General features: G+C 31.9%; 6 protein-coding genes across 6 annotated transcripts; 2 read left to right on the plus strand and 4 right to left on the minus strand.

Moving 5' to 3' along the window:
* Positions 1 to 21: 21 nt before the first annotated feature.
* On the minus strand, positions 22 to 1,206 carry NAEGRDRAFT_79369 (uncharacterized protein). Its single transcript, XM_002678352.1, has 2 exons — positions 598 to 1,206; positions 22 to 558 (listed from the first exon to the last, which is right to left on the minus strand). The coding sequence occupies exons 1-2, from the start codon at positions 1,187 to 1,189 to the stop codon at positions 53 to 55; spliced, it is 1,098 nt and encodes a 365-aa protein (XP_002678398.1). The 5' UTR covers positions 1,190 to 1,206; the 3' UTR covers positions 22 to 52.
* Positions 1,207 to 6,358: 5,152 nt separating this feature from the next.
* On the minus strand, positions 6,359 to 7,399 carry NAEGRDRAFT_66375 (uncharacterized protein; the record flags this gene model as incomplete). The annotated part of the gene is made up of 1 exon (XM_002678353.1): positions 6,359 to 7,399. One exon carries the CDS (start codon positions 7,397 to 7,399, stop codon positions 6,359 to 6,361), a length of 1,041 nt encoding a protein of 346 aa, XP_002678399.1.
* Positions 7,400 to 8,041: 642 nt separating this feature from the next.
* NAEGRDRAFT_79370 (uncharacterized protein) lies at positions 8,042 to 10,187 on the minus strand (the record flags this gene model as incomplete). The annotated part of the gene is made up of 2 exons (XM_002678354.1): positions 9,265 to 10,187; positions 8,042 to 9,224 (listed from the first exon to the last, which is right to left on the minus strand). Exons 1-2 carry the CDS (start codon positions 10,050 to 10,052, stop codon positions 8,042 to 8,044), a joined length of 1,971 nt encoding a protein of 656 aa, XP_002678400.1. The 5' UTR covers positions 10,053 to 10,187.
* A 900-nt stretch (positions 10,188 to 11,087) lies between these two features.
* On the plus strand, positions 11,088 to 12,116 carry NAEGRDRAFT_66378 (uncharacterized protein; the record flags this gene model as incomplete). The annotated part of the gene is made up of 1 exon (XM_002678255.1): positions 11,088 to 12,116. The coding sequence occupies one exon, from the start codon at positions 11,088 to 11,090 to the stop codon at positions 12,114 to 12,116; it is 1,029 nt and encodes a 342-aa protein (XP_002678301.1).
* Positions 12,117 to 12,272: 156 nt separating this feature from the next.
* Positions 12,273 to 13,019, minus strand: NAEGRDRAFT_79372 (uncharacterized protein; the record flags this gene model as incomplete). The annotated part of the gene is made up of 1 exon (XM_002678355.1): positions 12,273 to 13,019. One exon carries the CDS (start codon positions 13,017 to 13,019, stop codon positions 12,525 to 12,527), a length of 495 nt encoding a protein of 164 aa, XP_002678401.1. The 3' UTR covers positions 12,273 to 12,524.
* A 686-nt stretch (positions 13,020 to 13,705) lies between these two features.
* NAEGRDRAFT_66380 (uncharacterized protein) lies at positions 13,706 to 14,977 on the plus strand (the record flags this gene model as incomplete). The annotated part of the gene is made up of 1 exon (XM_002678256.1): positions 13,706 to 14,977. One exon carries the CDS (start codon positions 13,706 to 13,708, stop codon positions 14,975 to 14,977), a length of 1,272 nt encoding a protein of 423 aa, XP_002678302.1.
* Positions 14,978 to 15,060: the final 83 nt, after the last annotated feature.

The raw sequence follows: 15,060 nt of genomic DNA on the forward strand, positions 1-15,060 counted from the left end.
ACTGACCTACTCGTAAAATTATTTTTGACCTAAATATTAGTTTTTACTAGATTTATCTTCTTTCATTTCTAGAGAGTCTTCTGGCAGATCTTCTTGGAGCTCTTCTGTATCTTCTATTTCTCTTATTTGGGAATCTTCTACCGAATCTTTGTCTTCTAGCTTGTCTTCTGGATGGTCTTCTACCGAATCTTCTTTGTCTTCTAGCTGGTCTTTGTCTTCTGGCTGGTCTTCTAGATTGTCTTCTTGGTCTTCTGGCTGGTCTTTGTCTTCTGACTGGAGCTCTTCTTCTTGGGGCAACTCTTCTTCTTGGAGCTCTTCTTGGGGCTCTTCTAACAGATCTTCTCTTTGGAGCAGCACACTTTCTCTTTACAACTCTCTTCTTTGGGGCAGCACACTTTCTGACCTTTCTCTTTGGGGCAGCACACTTTCTCTTTGGAGCTCTTCTCTTTGGAGCAGCACACTTTCTGACCTTTCTCTTGACAATTCTCTTCTTTGGAGCACATCTTCTTCTTCTGACGATCTTTCTCTTTGGAGCTCTTCTTCTCTTTGGAGCAGCACATCTTCTTCTTCTGACGATCTTTCTCTTTGGAGCAGCACACTTTCTCTTAACAACTCTCTTCTTTGGAGCAGCACACTTTCTCTTGTTGTTTCTTCTGATGGCCTTGGTGACCTTCTTTGATTTCTTTGATGAAGCAGACTTCTTAGCAGCAGCTTTAATCTTTCTGGCAAGAGCTCTGATATTCTTTCTGTAAATCTTTCTCAAGATAGCTCTGATCAATCTGACACCAGTAGCAAAATTAGTAGATGTCTTTAAATCAGCAATGTAAGTCTTTAAATCTTCAGCCTTTCCGTCCTTCTTCAATTGAGCAAGATGCTTTGAAACAGCAACCATCTTATTCATAATAATAGTAGCTTCTTCCAAATTGAATTTATCTTGTTCAGAGTTTCTTTTAATCAATCCAAGTTCCTTCAATTGCTTCAACATGCCTCTCAAAAATTGAACCTTTGACTTTTGGTTCTTTCCTTCAACAGCGTTGAGTGTAGCATTAACAACTTGCACAATATTTTGAATAGTCTTTGGTTGAGTAGCCAAGGCTGGAGTTGTTGTTGGTGTTGCGGTTTGTGCAAAGACGCTAACAGCAATACTCAACAAGGCAATTAAAAAGGCGATCAAGAGTGTCTTGTTCATCGTTCTCGTGTTTTTTGTTTTTTTTTGGATGATTTTTTGAATTGCTGTGTGGAAGATGATGAGAAATAGATTTGGAGAGATTATAATTTTTCAGAGGAGGAATTATAATGGACTATTGACAGTTGAAGGGTGGTTATTGTATGAACAGAGGTTGGATTAGCATGATTATTAAGATGATGATAATTAATGAAATATTTGGTTTTGGATTATGTAATCATGATTCGAATACTTTGTTAGAATCTAATAAAATCAATGTAAAGTACTGGTTAAATTAGATTACAATTTATCTAATGTAAAATGGAGAGTGGAACTTGTTAAAACTATTTTAAATTGTTACACTGAATAGATCTTGTTCTCAAATTCAGAAGAGCAGCTTCAATTCATTACAATAAAGATTAATCAACAATTTTTTCAAACTGTGACAAAAATCAATTAGTTCTCAAAAAGTGTTAGCTTTAAAGATGTCACAGTTCATAAGATGACACTGAATCCAATTAGAGAGATGTGCAACTTGTCATTAGCCGAATATATTGTTTTTTTTTGTAATGATAATACATTTTGTCATTTGTGCTGGGTGAGTGCATTGATGATAGAACTGGAAAATCGTACAAGATTTCAATTTTATTCGAAATAAATCTCAATTTTCTTTTTTTATTTACAAATTAGGATAATTTAAAAGTGATTCAATATTTCGGTGTAATTTACATCTTTTTCGATTTGGTAATCTTCTTATTTGATTGTTTAGCTCTCTTTTCAATTGAATTTTTAGAAGATCTTTTCACTGAAATTTGTTTACCATTTAAATTTGCATGATGATAATCAATATTATTACGATGTCTTGTTCCACTTATAATATTAGATGTGTCAATATCAAATAATGGTAATCTTTTAGATAAATCAATTGGTTTAGATCTTGTCCAGACTGTTTTTGTTGGAATTCTATCTTCGGAAGATGAAGAAGTATTTGATGAAGTATTTGATGATAGGAAAATTAATGCAAATCAACAAAAGAAAATAACAAAATGGTCTCAACAAGAAGAAATATGTATAATTCCTCCAATAATACTTCACAATTTAATTCCGAAATTTCTCTGGATAATATTGTTGGTGGTACAAGAAAAAGAAATTTAATTGATTTCCAAACATTGAATTCTATTGGAAATGAAACAAGCAAAACTTCCAAATCTCAATCAAATAATACTTTAGAAATGAGAAACAAACAATTCAAAAAGTGGTAGTCTCCCCAACTCGACATTTTGAACCCCTAGGCATTCATTGTAAATAAAACCAAAATAATAACAAAGAGTTGAAAATCAAATGTTCCAGTATTTGCAGAATCTGATGTGTTCACTATCAGCTTGTTTCATTTTGTGAAGAACATATGATGGTGCTTTGAATAGCTCCAATGCAACCTGTGAATCTTCACCTTCATAATAATTGACAAAAATTGCTAATCTTAAATGATTACATTCATCACCTGAAAGACACAAAACAATATGTGCAAGGCAAAGTGTTTTTCCATAACTTCTCTTAGTAAAAAATACAATTGTTAAATGTTAAAAGCTGATTGAAAATCATAAAATTCAATTTGAAAATCAACAATAATATCAATAATTCTACAATAAGTGTCTACTCTTTTTTTGAATAATTGTATTTATATCATCTCCAGTATTTGATCGAATTCTTCATGATAACAATCTGTACAAACCTTTGTAAATAAAATAAGTTTAATTAGAACTGACAAGCAAAATAAAAAATGATCAAACAACAACCAAACACAATACCCAATAGAAAGATCAGCGAATTGCCCGATGAAATGCTAATGGAGATTTTTGAATTTGCCTCTGTTGACACTGTAAATGTTTTCAATTATTCGAAAGTTTGTTCCAAGTGGAGATGTCTCTTGCATAGTTCAACTCCTATCAATGCACAAGCATTAATATTTAAAAGAATTAGATTGGCATTTCCTCCCCGATTTAAAAACATTAATTCAAAACAAATCCAAGAAACCATCAAGGCAAAACCCAACATTCAGTCCTTGAACGATTATTTCATTCTATTGAAAAAGATTACTGAAAAACGATTGAACCAAACGACCATTGAAAATATCAAAAAGTGGAGTAGAATATTCGAAAGTAAGGCCTTTTATTTCAATTATCAAGTGTATGGACTTGTGTTTCGATTCTATTTGGCAATGGTTTCGTTTTATGTGGCAATGTTTCTTGACGAAAATCAAAGAACTTATAAGAGTGGATTATGGTGGTTTCCATTCCTATCGTGTTTCATATTCCTTCTTGATGAGATTGTGAAAATTCCATATCAAATCCTCTCCATTATTTCCAATTATTGGTTTGGTGAATTTTTGTTCAGAGGGTTTCATTTGATATCAAACCAATTTCTATGGCTCCAATCCTAATGAACATTCTCTACAGTATTGGAATTGATAATTATTTTACCTTTCTATTTTCATTTAGAAGTGTCATAGTGTTAGTTTATTCAGTCCTCCTGTGGTTTCTGGCAACAATTACCACAAGGGAACACGAGGAAGATCCATGGAAGGCGGTCAATTCTGGATATTTTCTAATAGTTATTACGTTGATCCTTCTTGCAAGATTTAGACAAGATTCACATGTTTGGTCTCTTATATGGCTACTCGTGTGCTGTACAATTGTTTATCTCATTTATGCTCTGTTAAATATTAGGAATGGGTGGGAGAGCTCAAGGGGTTGGATTGAGAATTTGTTTGGAAATTTGGAGGATAGAAGTGAATTGATGGATTGGTTGGCACTGACCTCTCTCTACTGTTTGGCCATGAATTGGTTTCACATGGTGTGGATCTATTTGTTCATTGAGACCACTCTAGCATTCAGGGAATATTTCAGGATCAATAAACTCGAATAATCTTTTACAATCTTTGAAAATTCACAAATTCAACCAAGTTAGTGAAAATGACATTTCTTTGCGAATTGTTTGAATTCATTTCTCAATTTCTTGTTTTTGATTAAGCCCAAAGGACATCCATTTAATAAAGCCAATTTTATCAGTTCAATATCATCTTTTAAGGTTTCATCAATAAATTTAAATGCTTGTCCATTTTGTTCAATTGCTAATTTAAGTAAATTAACATCTGTTTTTAATTCATCACTGGCATATTGTAATGCTGTTCCTTTGTTTTTAATACATTCAATTACAATTTCTTTATCATTTTTAAATTCATCGGTTAATAAACTTAAATATAATCCATTTGTTTTAATTATTAACATTATTAGATTTTTATCATTTTGTAATTTACTATTAATGGATTTGTAATTAAATGGTGATCTTTCTAATGCTTTTGTTACAATTTCAATATCACCTCGCAATTCAATATCTATATAGGGAAATATTTTTGCATTTATATCCAATAATTCCAAAATTAAGCTTCTGTTTGATTTTATTGAACTGTCAACAAAATAAAATGTTGATTCGCAAATTGAAATTGCTATTTTAATAATTTCAACATTATTTAAAAAGTTAGAATTTTTAAAATTTAGTGGATTTTTTTTTAAAGCTTCCTTCACAATTTCCATATCCAGTAATAATTCATGAGGTAGATATGTGAATGTATCAGCGTTTAAATTAGATTTTACATATAAAAATGCATATTCTTTAATATTTTTAAAATTATCATTTAAATATAAATAATTTAATCCATTTAATTTCATTGCGTATTTAATAAAATCTGAATTATCAATATATTTTAAACAAGATTTGTCATAATTGAAACTATTATTTAAAATTTCCAAATCATTTTTAAGGATATTGTCGCATAATTTTAAAGTTAAATTTGAACATTTACTTGATGATATAATTACATCCCTATCACTATACAATTTAGAATTAAAATATTTTAATGAAATATGATTCATGGTCAATAAACACATTTCTTTATCATTTCTAATTTCATCAGAAAATAAATTAAAAATACAAATTTGATTATGATAATCCTGTGTGTATGAATAAAATCTAGTTTTATAATTATCTTTACGTTTGGAAAATAATAATTTAATAAATGTCTTACTTGCGAATAAATCATTATTGTTTTTTAAAATAATATTTACAATTTCCGATGACGAACTATTCAGTAATAATTTTAAGGATAAATTAAAATCATTATTAAAATATGGTAGTAATGTTAAAATAATTTCATTGATATTAATACATTGAATTAATAATTGTTTATCTCGTTTTACATCCAATTCATTATTTTTCAATTTTGATTTGATTAAGTCATATATTCTAGCTGTATTTATAGCCTGATCATTATATTGTCTTTTGAATATAGTTGTATTATTAATATTAGTAATTTCATTTAATAATTCTTTTTGAATATTTTTACAAAGACTTTTTAATTTGTATTCCAATTTAATAGATGAATAATTACAATCTAATTGGCATGTAACCGCTTGTTCTGAGCAATCATCACGTAACAATTTATTATTTTGATCAATATCATTCCGTAAAATTGATTGCAGCATTTTTATTTAAGGTTTAATGTTGGTAGTGTGTCGGAATAATTGTATTAGACTATATCAAACCAATAATTTATATTCCTAAAGAATTCATTGTAGAGAAAGCAGAAAAAGATCCTTGAAAATCCACCTTATGATGAATCCGTTAAAAGAGGAAGGGAAGGAGTAGGCCTGAATGGATATTGCTTTTTTACACTGGATAATGTACAACAACGCACCAATTCCACACCTCGGTAATCATTTCCCTCGAATTCCCATTATTTTCTGTTATACAACTACCACTGAGCTTCACTTAGGGTACTCAATCCAAATTATTAACTTTATGGTTTTCCAGACTATTGCCCCATTCAGTAAATGATGAACTATTTTCAATCTCCTCTTAATGTTCTCTCTGTCCTTCATGAACAAGTTATTAAGGTTAATCCATCCAGAAACACTATTAAAGAACATATTCACACAGACAAATCAGTTTCTATTAAAGAATAATAAGTCAAAGAAACAAGAGCAGAATTTACAAAGAACAGGATAATTTATAATCCAATTTGTTGAATATTAAAAGGTTTAAGTAACGCTTGGAAATATTATTGATAGCTCTATAAACCAATAATGTTAAACTGTTGGAAATGGGAATTCTTGAACTTTACAATTTCATATAAATTTAACGAACTTTATTTTGGTGTTGCTTGCTAGCATGCCCAAGAGCAAGAAAAGTACCACCTATCAAACAACCAGCTAATAACAGTAGCGGCACATTCCTTCGGTTTGAAACTTGTTTTGTAATTCCACAATTTTTTCGATTTGGAACATCTTTGATCGGTGTCTTCTTTCTTGATTGACTAGATGAATGTTGTTGAATAGTAGTACTATTGGATTGAGTTGGCCTTGAATTGTTTACATATTGTTGAATAGTAGTACTATCGGATTGACTATAATTCCTTAATTCCAATAACATTCCAATTTCTTCAATACTGAACCTTTTTAAGGGATCTTCCAAAATCATTCCTTGAATCAAATCGAGTAGCTTACGATTCTTAATTCCACAATTTTCAACCCTTCTCAATAAAGACGAGGCACTTTCATTTGTATATTTCAAGAATTCTTCACCCAAAACGAAATGAATAACTGTTCTTCCCAATGAATAAATATCAACTTTTTTTGCCTGCTCAAATCCAATTTTACGATCACGTTGTAATTCTGGCGCCATGAAAGCTCGTGTTCCTGCAGTGCTGACTTGACAAGTTGACAATTCACTCTTTGCTAAACCAAAATCACATAGAACTAATTGGAAACCTGGTCCATCTCTCACTAGAATATTATCCAATTTTACATCTCTGTGGATTAGGAACAGTGTTTTTAATTTATCCAAGGCACTGTGCATCTGTTTGATCAATTCCCAAACTGCTCTCTCATCAATTGTGTTGAATCTTTTTCTGTATTGGCGCAAATTTTCACCAACAAATTCACAACACAAATAGGAGTAATTACCAAGATGAAAATGACGAGCTGTAAAGTATTTTAATAGATTTGGATGATTAAATTCTCTCCAACCTTCCTTTTCATATTTATTGTCTACAACTTTAACAGCAAGCTTTTTATTTTGATGATCTTGAACTGAATAAACCTGTCCGAAAGCTCCTTGGCCAATTAAATTGACTTTGGCACCTTTAAAGTGAGAAGAAATAATTTCTTGATGAGACATTTGTTTTTTGAATTTGTTGAAAAATTCTGTGATTTTCTGTGATTATTTTTATTGCCTGGCAAATTTTCCACTAATTCTGTGATTCGGAAATATGAACTTGTTTCCAGTGATAACAAGAAGATGAATAATCCAACCCGTCCAAATTTTGTAAACCTATACAATCATTGTAAATAAAACGAATCTCTAATACTAAATATCCTTTTGAGGTTGAAGTAACAAATTTGCCTAGTCGATCTACACGTTTTCCGGGTTTACAACATAAATACTATGAATATAAAAAAATAACACCAATGACTAACATTACTAACACTAATATCACATGTATAATGAATCCGAATCCAATTAAATCAATGACTCAAATAATTTAGAAATTGAGTTTTTCTGATTTTTCTCAAAAGTCAGATTGAAGAATCACTATAATCCACACAGCCAGATTCTTTCGATTTGCTCTAAAAGTACAAACAAGATTGTTGAACACATGTTTATTTTAAGCAGTCTGTAATTTCAAGTCGACTAGGCAAATTGGACTGCTGCCCCTTTTGAAGATGTAATCACCAATAGTTCTTCCATCTTCCAATTATTCTTAATCATGAATTAAACATTGCAAAATAAGCAAAAAACATGTTTGAATTCGTGCATACATTACAAAGATTGTTTAGATTTATTGGCCAAAAGTTCTTCTCGCTTTTCGAGAAGTTTGGTAATTACATCTGCAAATACAACTTTAACTTTTTGGTATCTTCTTGACATGTAATACATTACACTTAAATCTCTTTCAATTTTGGTTAAAATGTTTGGATCTGAATTGACCATGTTGAGGTCAACTATGCAAGCAAGAGAAAGTGCAGAAACATAAGCTGGTGGCATGACACCTAACGATTCTGGTTCGAGCTGGCATAAATTCATAAAATCATCCAACTCTTTGTAAAGCTTTGGTAAAAGTTCTTTGACTTGTTCGTTATCACTGTTGAGTGTTGTAAGATTGATGGAAGAGGAGCAAGCATTTGGTGATACATGTTTGGACAAATAATCCAAATACTCTGTGATGATCAGGGAGTATGCTGTGTGCTTGTAACCCTTACCAACATGCTTAAGTATTGATCTTTGGTCGTCTTCTAGATTCATTGATTTACTAGTGAGAGAAGATACTTCCCATGTGTAGTCAACCATTCGCAAATAAGTTTCGAATGTAGTACTATCAATTGGTTTTTGAAGTAAACCTTTAAAGTCTGGATGAATAACTTCTTTCATACCAGTACCGTATGAATAAAAGCAAGTAAGCAATTTACGAATTTCAGACATTCTTGTTTGACATCCAGCCTCGTTTATCACCTCAGCAGCATGGTAAAACTTTTCCAAAAAGTAGTCTCTATCCATGTCAGCAGAAGGTATTACGTATTTGATCAATGAATTGATCTCTGCTTCTTCAGTTGTAGAATCACTCTGTGTGTCTGTCTTTTTTGTATTATTTCTCTTGTGATATTTAAAGTAGTGATCTACAAGATCTAGATAGAATTTACCACTTTCATCATCTCCTTCACTTGATTGGTAGAGTGAAAGAATGCAATAAGTGAATGCAACATAGTAATTATCGTACTTGTCAAAAACTTGTTTGAGCAATGTTCTGGTTTTTTCATAGGCAGATCTAGCTTCTTTGGAGAGACCCTTCTTTTGACACATGTGAGTATACATACTGTACAATAAGCACAATTTTTCGATTGGTTGTTTGAAAACATCAACAGATTTTGGATTTGTTGATGATGTTGCAAAGTCATGCGACAATGAGGATTGGCACAAGCTGTTCACATGATCATGACACGCCAATCAGTTTTTAAGTAAAATCAAAATGAAACTTGAATACTTACGATGTTGAATGAGTGTAATCAACTACAACCTTATTCTTCATTAGAGATTTGCTTAATCTCTCATTCAATTCCAAATGGTTCTTTAACAATAAGAAAAAGCTGTTGGAAGGGTCATAATGTTTGTCTTCAGTTTCATTAGGCAATGTTTCAACAAGCGTCAAATTAACATCAACTGATGAACGAGTCTTTGGTTTCTTTGATTGGGTAAATGTTGTCGTTGTAGTGGTTACTACATTTGAAAGAGTTGTTGACATGGTTGAGGGAGTCTTTCTCTTTCTAAAACTCTTAGATCCATTGTCTTCTTCAATCTCTTCCTCAATAATAACTGCACATGATTGATTTCTGCTAGATGAATCATTAAAAGAGGTAGATGGTGTATCACATGGAATAACAGGGAGAACAAAATTGTTATTCTGAGAGGTGGTATGGGTTTCAAAACTGGTGATTAATTGGTGGCGATTCGAGAATAAGTTATTTAACAGTAGGGATGAATTATTCATGGTGGTGGAAGCAGCACTGTTTAATGTGCTACTGTTATTAGTAGAAGTAGTATTTGGAAAGAATGTGCTCGATTGATAATTATAGGAAGGAATGGTAGTTTGATAATTGGTGGTTGTAGTTGTAGAATTCGATTGAGGGTAGAGGAAGGAAAGACATTGTAAGAGGTTTTGATAAGTATCGGAGGAGGAACCATTACTGTTGGTATTTGGTTGTTGTTGATTATTGTTATTCATCATAATGTGGGGAATGACAGAAGTTGGAAAGGAGGAGGCTGCAAGCGGAGTCATAGAAAAATGATGATGAACAAGAACTCTTAAGTGTCTGATTGGTCAATACACTCGTTATTCTAAGAGAGAGAGGAATGAAGGATTTGTATTGTTCTTTGTTGAAAATCCTTTCGATAGCGATGGTTAAATGTTGTGGTGTTCTTTTGGAGTTTTAAATACCAGACCTTGTCGTTGTTGGCTGAAAACTTTATGAAAATCGCACCAAAGCAGATGTAGTTGCACTATCGAGTAAAAAAGTTTAAGAATAGCGAAGAGGAGCATCGCAACATGCTTTTCATGGCGCAGTCGAAATCCGTATTGAGAAAAATGCTCCGAACAAACTAAAAAACATTACGAGCTGTACTCATCAAATGAAGCAAGAAAGTGTACCAGCTGCCTATTATTTTTTGTTTGGTATTTCACAGAATGACCATGATGATCAAATAGGCTCAACAATGGTTTCAGATTATTGTATTCCGATATGTCACGTATTTAAATTTATTGATTTTAAAATTCTATTGAATAGTATTGGCCTTGTTTGTAAGAGGTGGTATTTATTAGCTAATTTTCACAACGGGCTTTGGCTACAATATTGTCATGAATACTTTCCTCGTTCACTCAATGTTAGCGCAGATTTTGACCAATTTAATGATTGCCTCTCACTTTATTACGAAGTTTGCAACCAAGTCCAAAAACAATCCAAACTACAGCCACATGTTGTACAATTAGGGTATGAAAAAATCCAAAAGAAGATCTCCTTATTGGAGACATTGGGCTTTAATTCAAAACAATGTCTTGCCATGTTGTGCTATTATCGATTCTATTTTGCAAAGCGTTTTGTATTGGAGAGGAGAAGAGCAAAACAAGAGGTATGTACCTTAATATTCATTGCATCTTACATCAAATTAGGTAAACTACAGTAATGTCAGCGAGGACCTTCCTTCCTTAACTTCTAAATGGTCTGGTATTGTTCAATCATGGTTAAATAACCCAACGATGCCTTTTCAAATAAGGGAGGGTATTTTGTCAGAAATATTGCCCTATCTCTATGAAACAATGTTTAAAGTAACTGTCAATGATGACAACTCTGACGAATTGAAAAACGAAACAATAGTTACCTATCTCAATCACGAGCGATTGTCGTACGATGTCGTTTCAAATATCCTCATATTCCCTCCTCATAATTACGACATTATTAGTGTAACATTTGACTTTGAAAGGGAATTCAATCAATTACTGAATTATGAATCAAACAATGCAACATATTCATCAGCACAAGACACTGCAAATAATGCCAATAACAAACTTGGAGATGTTGAATCTCTAGAAACTAATGCAGAGATATTTTATCATGTCTTTAAAGAAGACGAGACAAAGGTGTTCAGCAATGAAAAAGTATTATTGCGAGTTCTCCAATCCAACAATAATAAGGAAAGAGAGGAACTACTTTCAAATTATCGCCATTTGCTAAATTTTCACCAATTAAGGATGATTACTGAGGAAGAAAATGAAGAAATCATTCAAGTCATACACAAACCGATTGGTCAGTTGGAGGAGAGAGATATTATGGTTGAATTAACACCATATTCTTCAATATCTCAAAGAATGAACCCTTTGGACGCACAAGTGAATGATAAATTCTATTCAGATGATGAATTCAGTGAGTTTTCAGAGGGTGGTTCGTACGATGTTGTTGATTTATTAAGTAGTACTGGTTCAGAAACGGATTCAAGCGAAGAGGGTATTGTTTCGAACAACAAGAATGGAGAAATTGGGGAACATTGCTCGAGCGACTTTCCATTTTTCGACTCAGATCTATTTTCAAATTATTTAGAAACTCTTCAAACTGACAAACATGTCATTTTGAGATTCGATGAAAATTCAGGAACTGACTTTAAAACTCGTTCTTCATTACTTGGTTCCAGGGATGTTGAAATTAATAAGAATGAATTGAACAAGTTGGAGGATTTATTCTTTGCTTCAGAAAAACCAATTATTAAGAAATTGAGGGAAGATAAGGTATTATACCACCTATTGTTAGTGGCTCTTTGTAGAGACATTGGTTTGAGTGCAATTGTAAACTAATAACTCTACTGTAGTCACGTCGCAGTGTCATCATTTTTGTAAAGTAAATACTAGTTGAGAAAAGTTTACACTTCAACAACATCTCAATAAGTACCACCATATTCCCTTCCACGGGACAATGCCTCAAATATCTTATTGCCGCACGGTATTTTATTTCTCCTTCATTGTGGCTCTCTTTATTCAACACACCCAACGTGTTAAAATTTTACAATCACAAACAAAATACATAACTCCAACCATGTAAACAATAATACATTGAGAATTTAGAAACGCATTGAATTGAACGTGCATGCACATGTAGCTATTCAATGAGACAACTCATGACATTTTCAAATAATAATTCGTGAACCTCATTCTTTCGAATTATTCCTCCAAAATAGGCATGTATCGTCACGAACATGAGCAACTCTACTCTTCATCACTAATACAATGAATGGAAACATCAGAGGTAAATCTGGTTTGGAATAGATGCTTTTGAACCACTTTTTCATATCTATTGTGCCATTCCTTCAACTTTAAAACAACATGCATCCATCTCCACAACAAACAATGAAGATTTGTTGTTTTGGCACCAATATCCTCCAAGCACAATTGCTTATTTTGATCCAACATTAATGTGATCATTTCATGTGTTTTCAAGGACATGCTCAACGGATCATAATTAATTACTTTTTGTCTAAATTCTTCATAGGGATTGAATGCACTCTTGATGAGCATCCAATTTTCTGCTTCAAGTGATTTTCCCTCAATCAATGATCCAATAACCATTGTTGTTAGACATACTAATTTATTTGGACATGAAAAGGAATTGGTTATTTGAACATTTACTCGGAATACGTTTCTGTCCTCAATCATTGTTCTTCTTAATTGCCCTAATTCCATCATCAATTCATCACGAGACATTTTTTTGCAATTACTTATCTCTTCATTATTCACTGTATTGTATTTTATTACAAAAAACAAGTATTGGTTGAATATTGAAGGAGTTTATTTACAATGGATTGTTGAATTCAATGAGAATAATGAGGAAGGAAAATTAGAAACGGACTAGAGAGATTCAATTCAAAAAGGAGGTATTGACAAGATGTTGTCATCCACTGAATCATTGAGGGACTGAAATCTTATTCGATGGTATCCCGAAACGAATATTTATTCTAACGCTTAATTTGTAATTGATCCTTCTATCTTTAAAAGAGGAATAAGATTATCCAATTTCATTATTTAGAAACTCTACAAATCCACCAGATGAAGTTGAAGAGTATTTCACTTATAGCTTGAAAATGGTTTCAGTACTCAAATTGAAGTTGAACATAAAAGATAGAAAGTAATATCCATTGGAAATAAAAGTAATTATCTGTTATTTGTGAATCAGGAACCTGTTTTTGGTCGTTAATAGATTGGTTGGATTGCAGTGTAGTTCCTTGAATAATTTTATGAAATGTACCTTGCATCAATGGTAATTGGTTTTTAGGGACAGATAATGTTGTGGTTTTTAATAACTTGGGTTTTGTTGAAATGTAACTTTCAAGTATTGTAAAGTATTTGCAATAATTATTAAACCTCCAATAGTAAAAGATAAGAAGAAAAAAATGTCTAAAGTGCCTCCTCCTCCAGCACACGGCATTTCTTCAGCACTGATCAAGAAGAAACACAAAAAGAGATTTACAATTTCAACTGAAAATATATTGCAACAAAATTCTATTAATCGTTCCGAAGATGAAGAAATTAAAAGAAAGAATAATTATCATCATGAGGGCCGTGTCCTGATCATTCCGCAACTACATTACGGATTGGAAAAGATTGGAACCAAAATTACATTAATGGATAGGGATAATTTACTCACTCATTCTCCAACATTGATTAGTTTTGGAGGTTATTCAGTGTTTGGAGGGATTATAGATGTACAATTATTATATTTAGATTTGGAACCATCAGAGAGTGGTGAATTAAATGTTGAATTTGAGTGGAAATTGTTGGATGAAGGAAACAGTGAATTAATCAATTTGGTTACTGTTTCAAATTTAACATTCCATTATTGTAAACAGAGACAATCTCTATTACTATTCATACCAACAGATCATGTAAATATTTTTGAGTTTAGTTTAACGAGTAGGACTTGGGAAAAATCTAAATTTATTTCACCGTTCTATGATTCGTATTTTCTAATCGATAGGGATGAGAAACATTTAATTGATATTATGAGCAGTGATTCAATGTATATTAATTGTTATGAGTTGAGTGGTGTATTTTCTAATATGGACAAGAAAGGAGTGGAGCTTCCAACACCAAAATCAAGGATGAATGCAATTTTAGAGGAGGAATTGGTCATCCATCGAGATGCAACTTTACCAATTTTAGATGAACAAAAGATATTAATTTTGAGTACTATGAGTAGAGGACAAAATTATAATTATATTTCCAAATCACCAGATCTGTTGACCATTAATCTGAGTGGATCGAATCCATTCGAGCATTGTAAATTATTCGATGAAATTGGAAGTAAACCAACACTCGCTGAATTTCCAAAAATTGATAAGTTACAGAAATCAAAGGTATTGATATCTGTATTTAATAATACTAAAAAAAGAATGGTTTTATTTGTAAAGGATGTAAGCAAGCACGGTGTTGAGGAATTAAGATATAATCCACTACCAATAGAGTTGAAACGACATGTCTTATTTGAAACAGTTTCGTTTGGTTTTATTACAAAGAAAAATGAAAGGCGAATACTTCTAATGCCCAGCAACGATTTAATATTCATCATCAAGATTGATTATTTTGCTATTTCCTTTGCATTTCCATTTATTTCTAATATGAGGATACTGCTTCCAATTAGTGATATAAGCATTATTTGTAAATAACAAATTAAATAATAGATGAGTGATTAACAATAATTTGAAGATATGTTGTTTAATTTCTTTTTCGTAATCCTAAAAAATACAGT

Source organism: Naegleria gruberi (assembly GCF_000004985.1).
Source record: "Naegleria gruberi genomic scaffold NAEGRscaffold_18, whole genome shotgun sequence".
NCBI lineage: Eukaryota > Heterolobosea > Eutetramitea > Acrasida > Naegleriidae > Naegleria > Naegleria gruberi.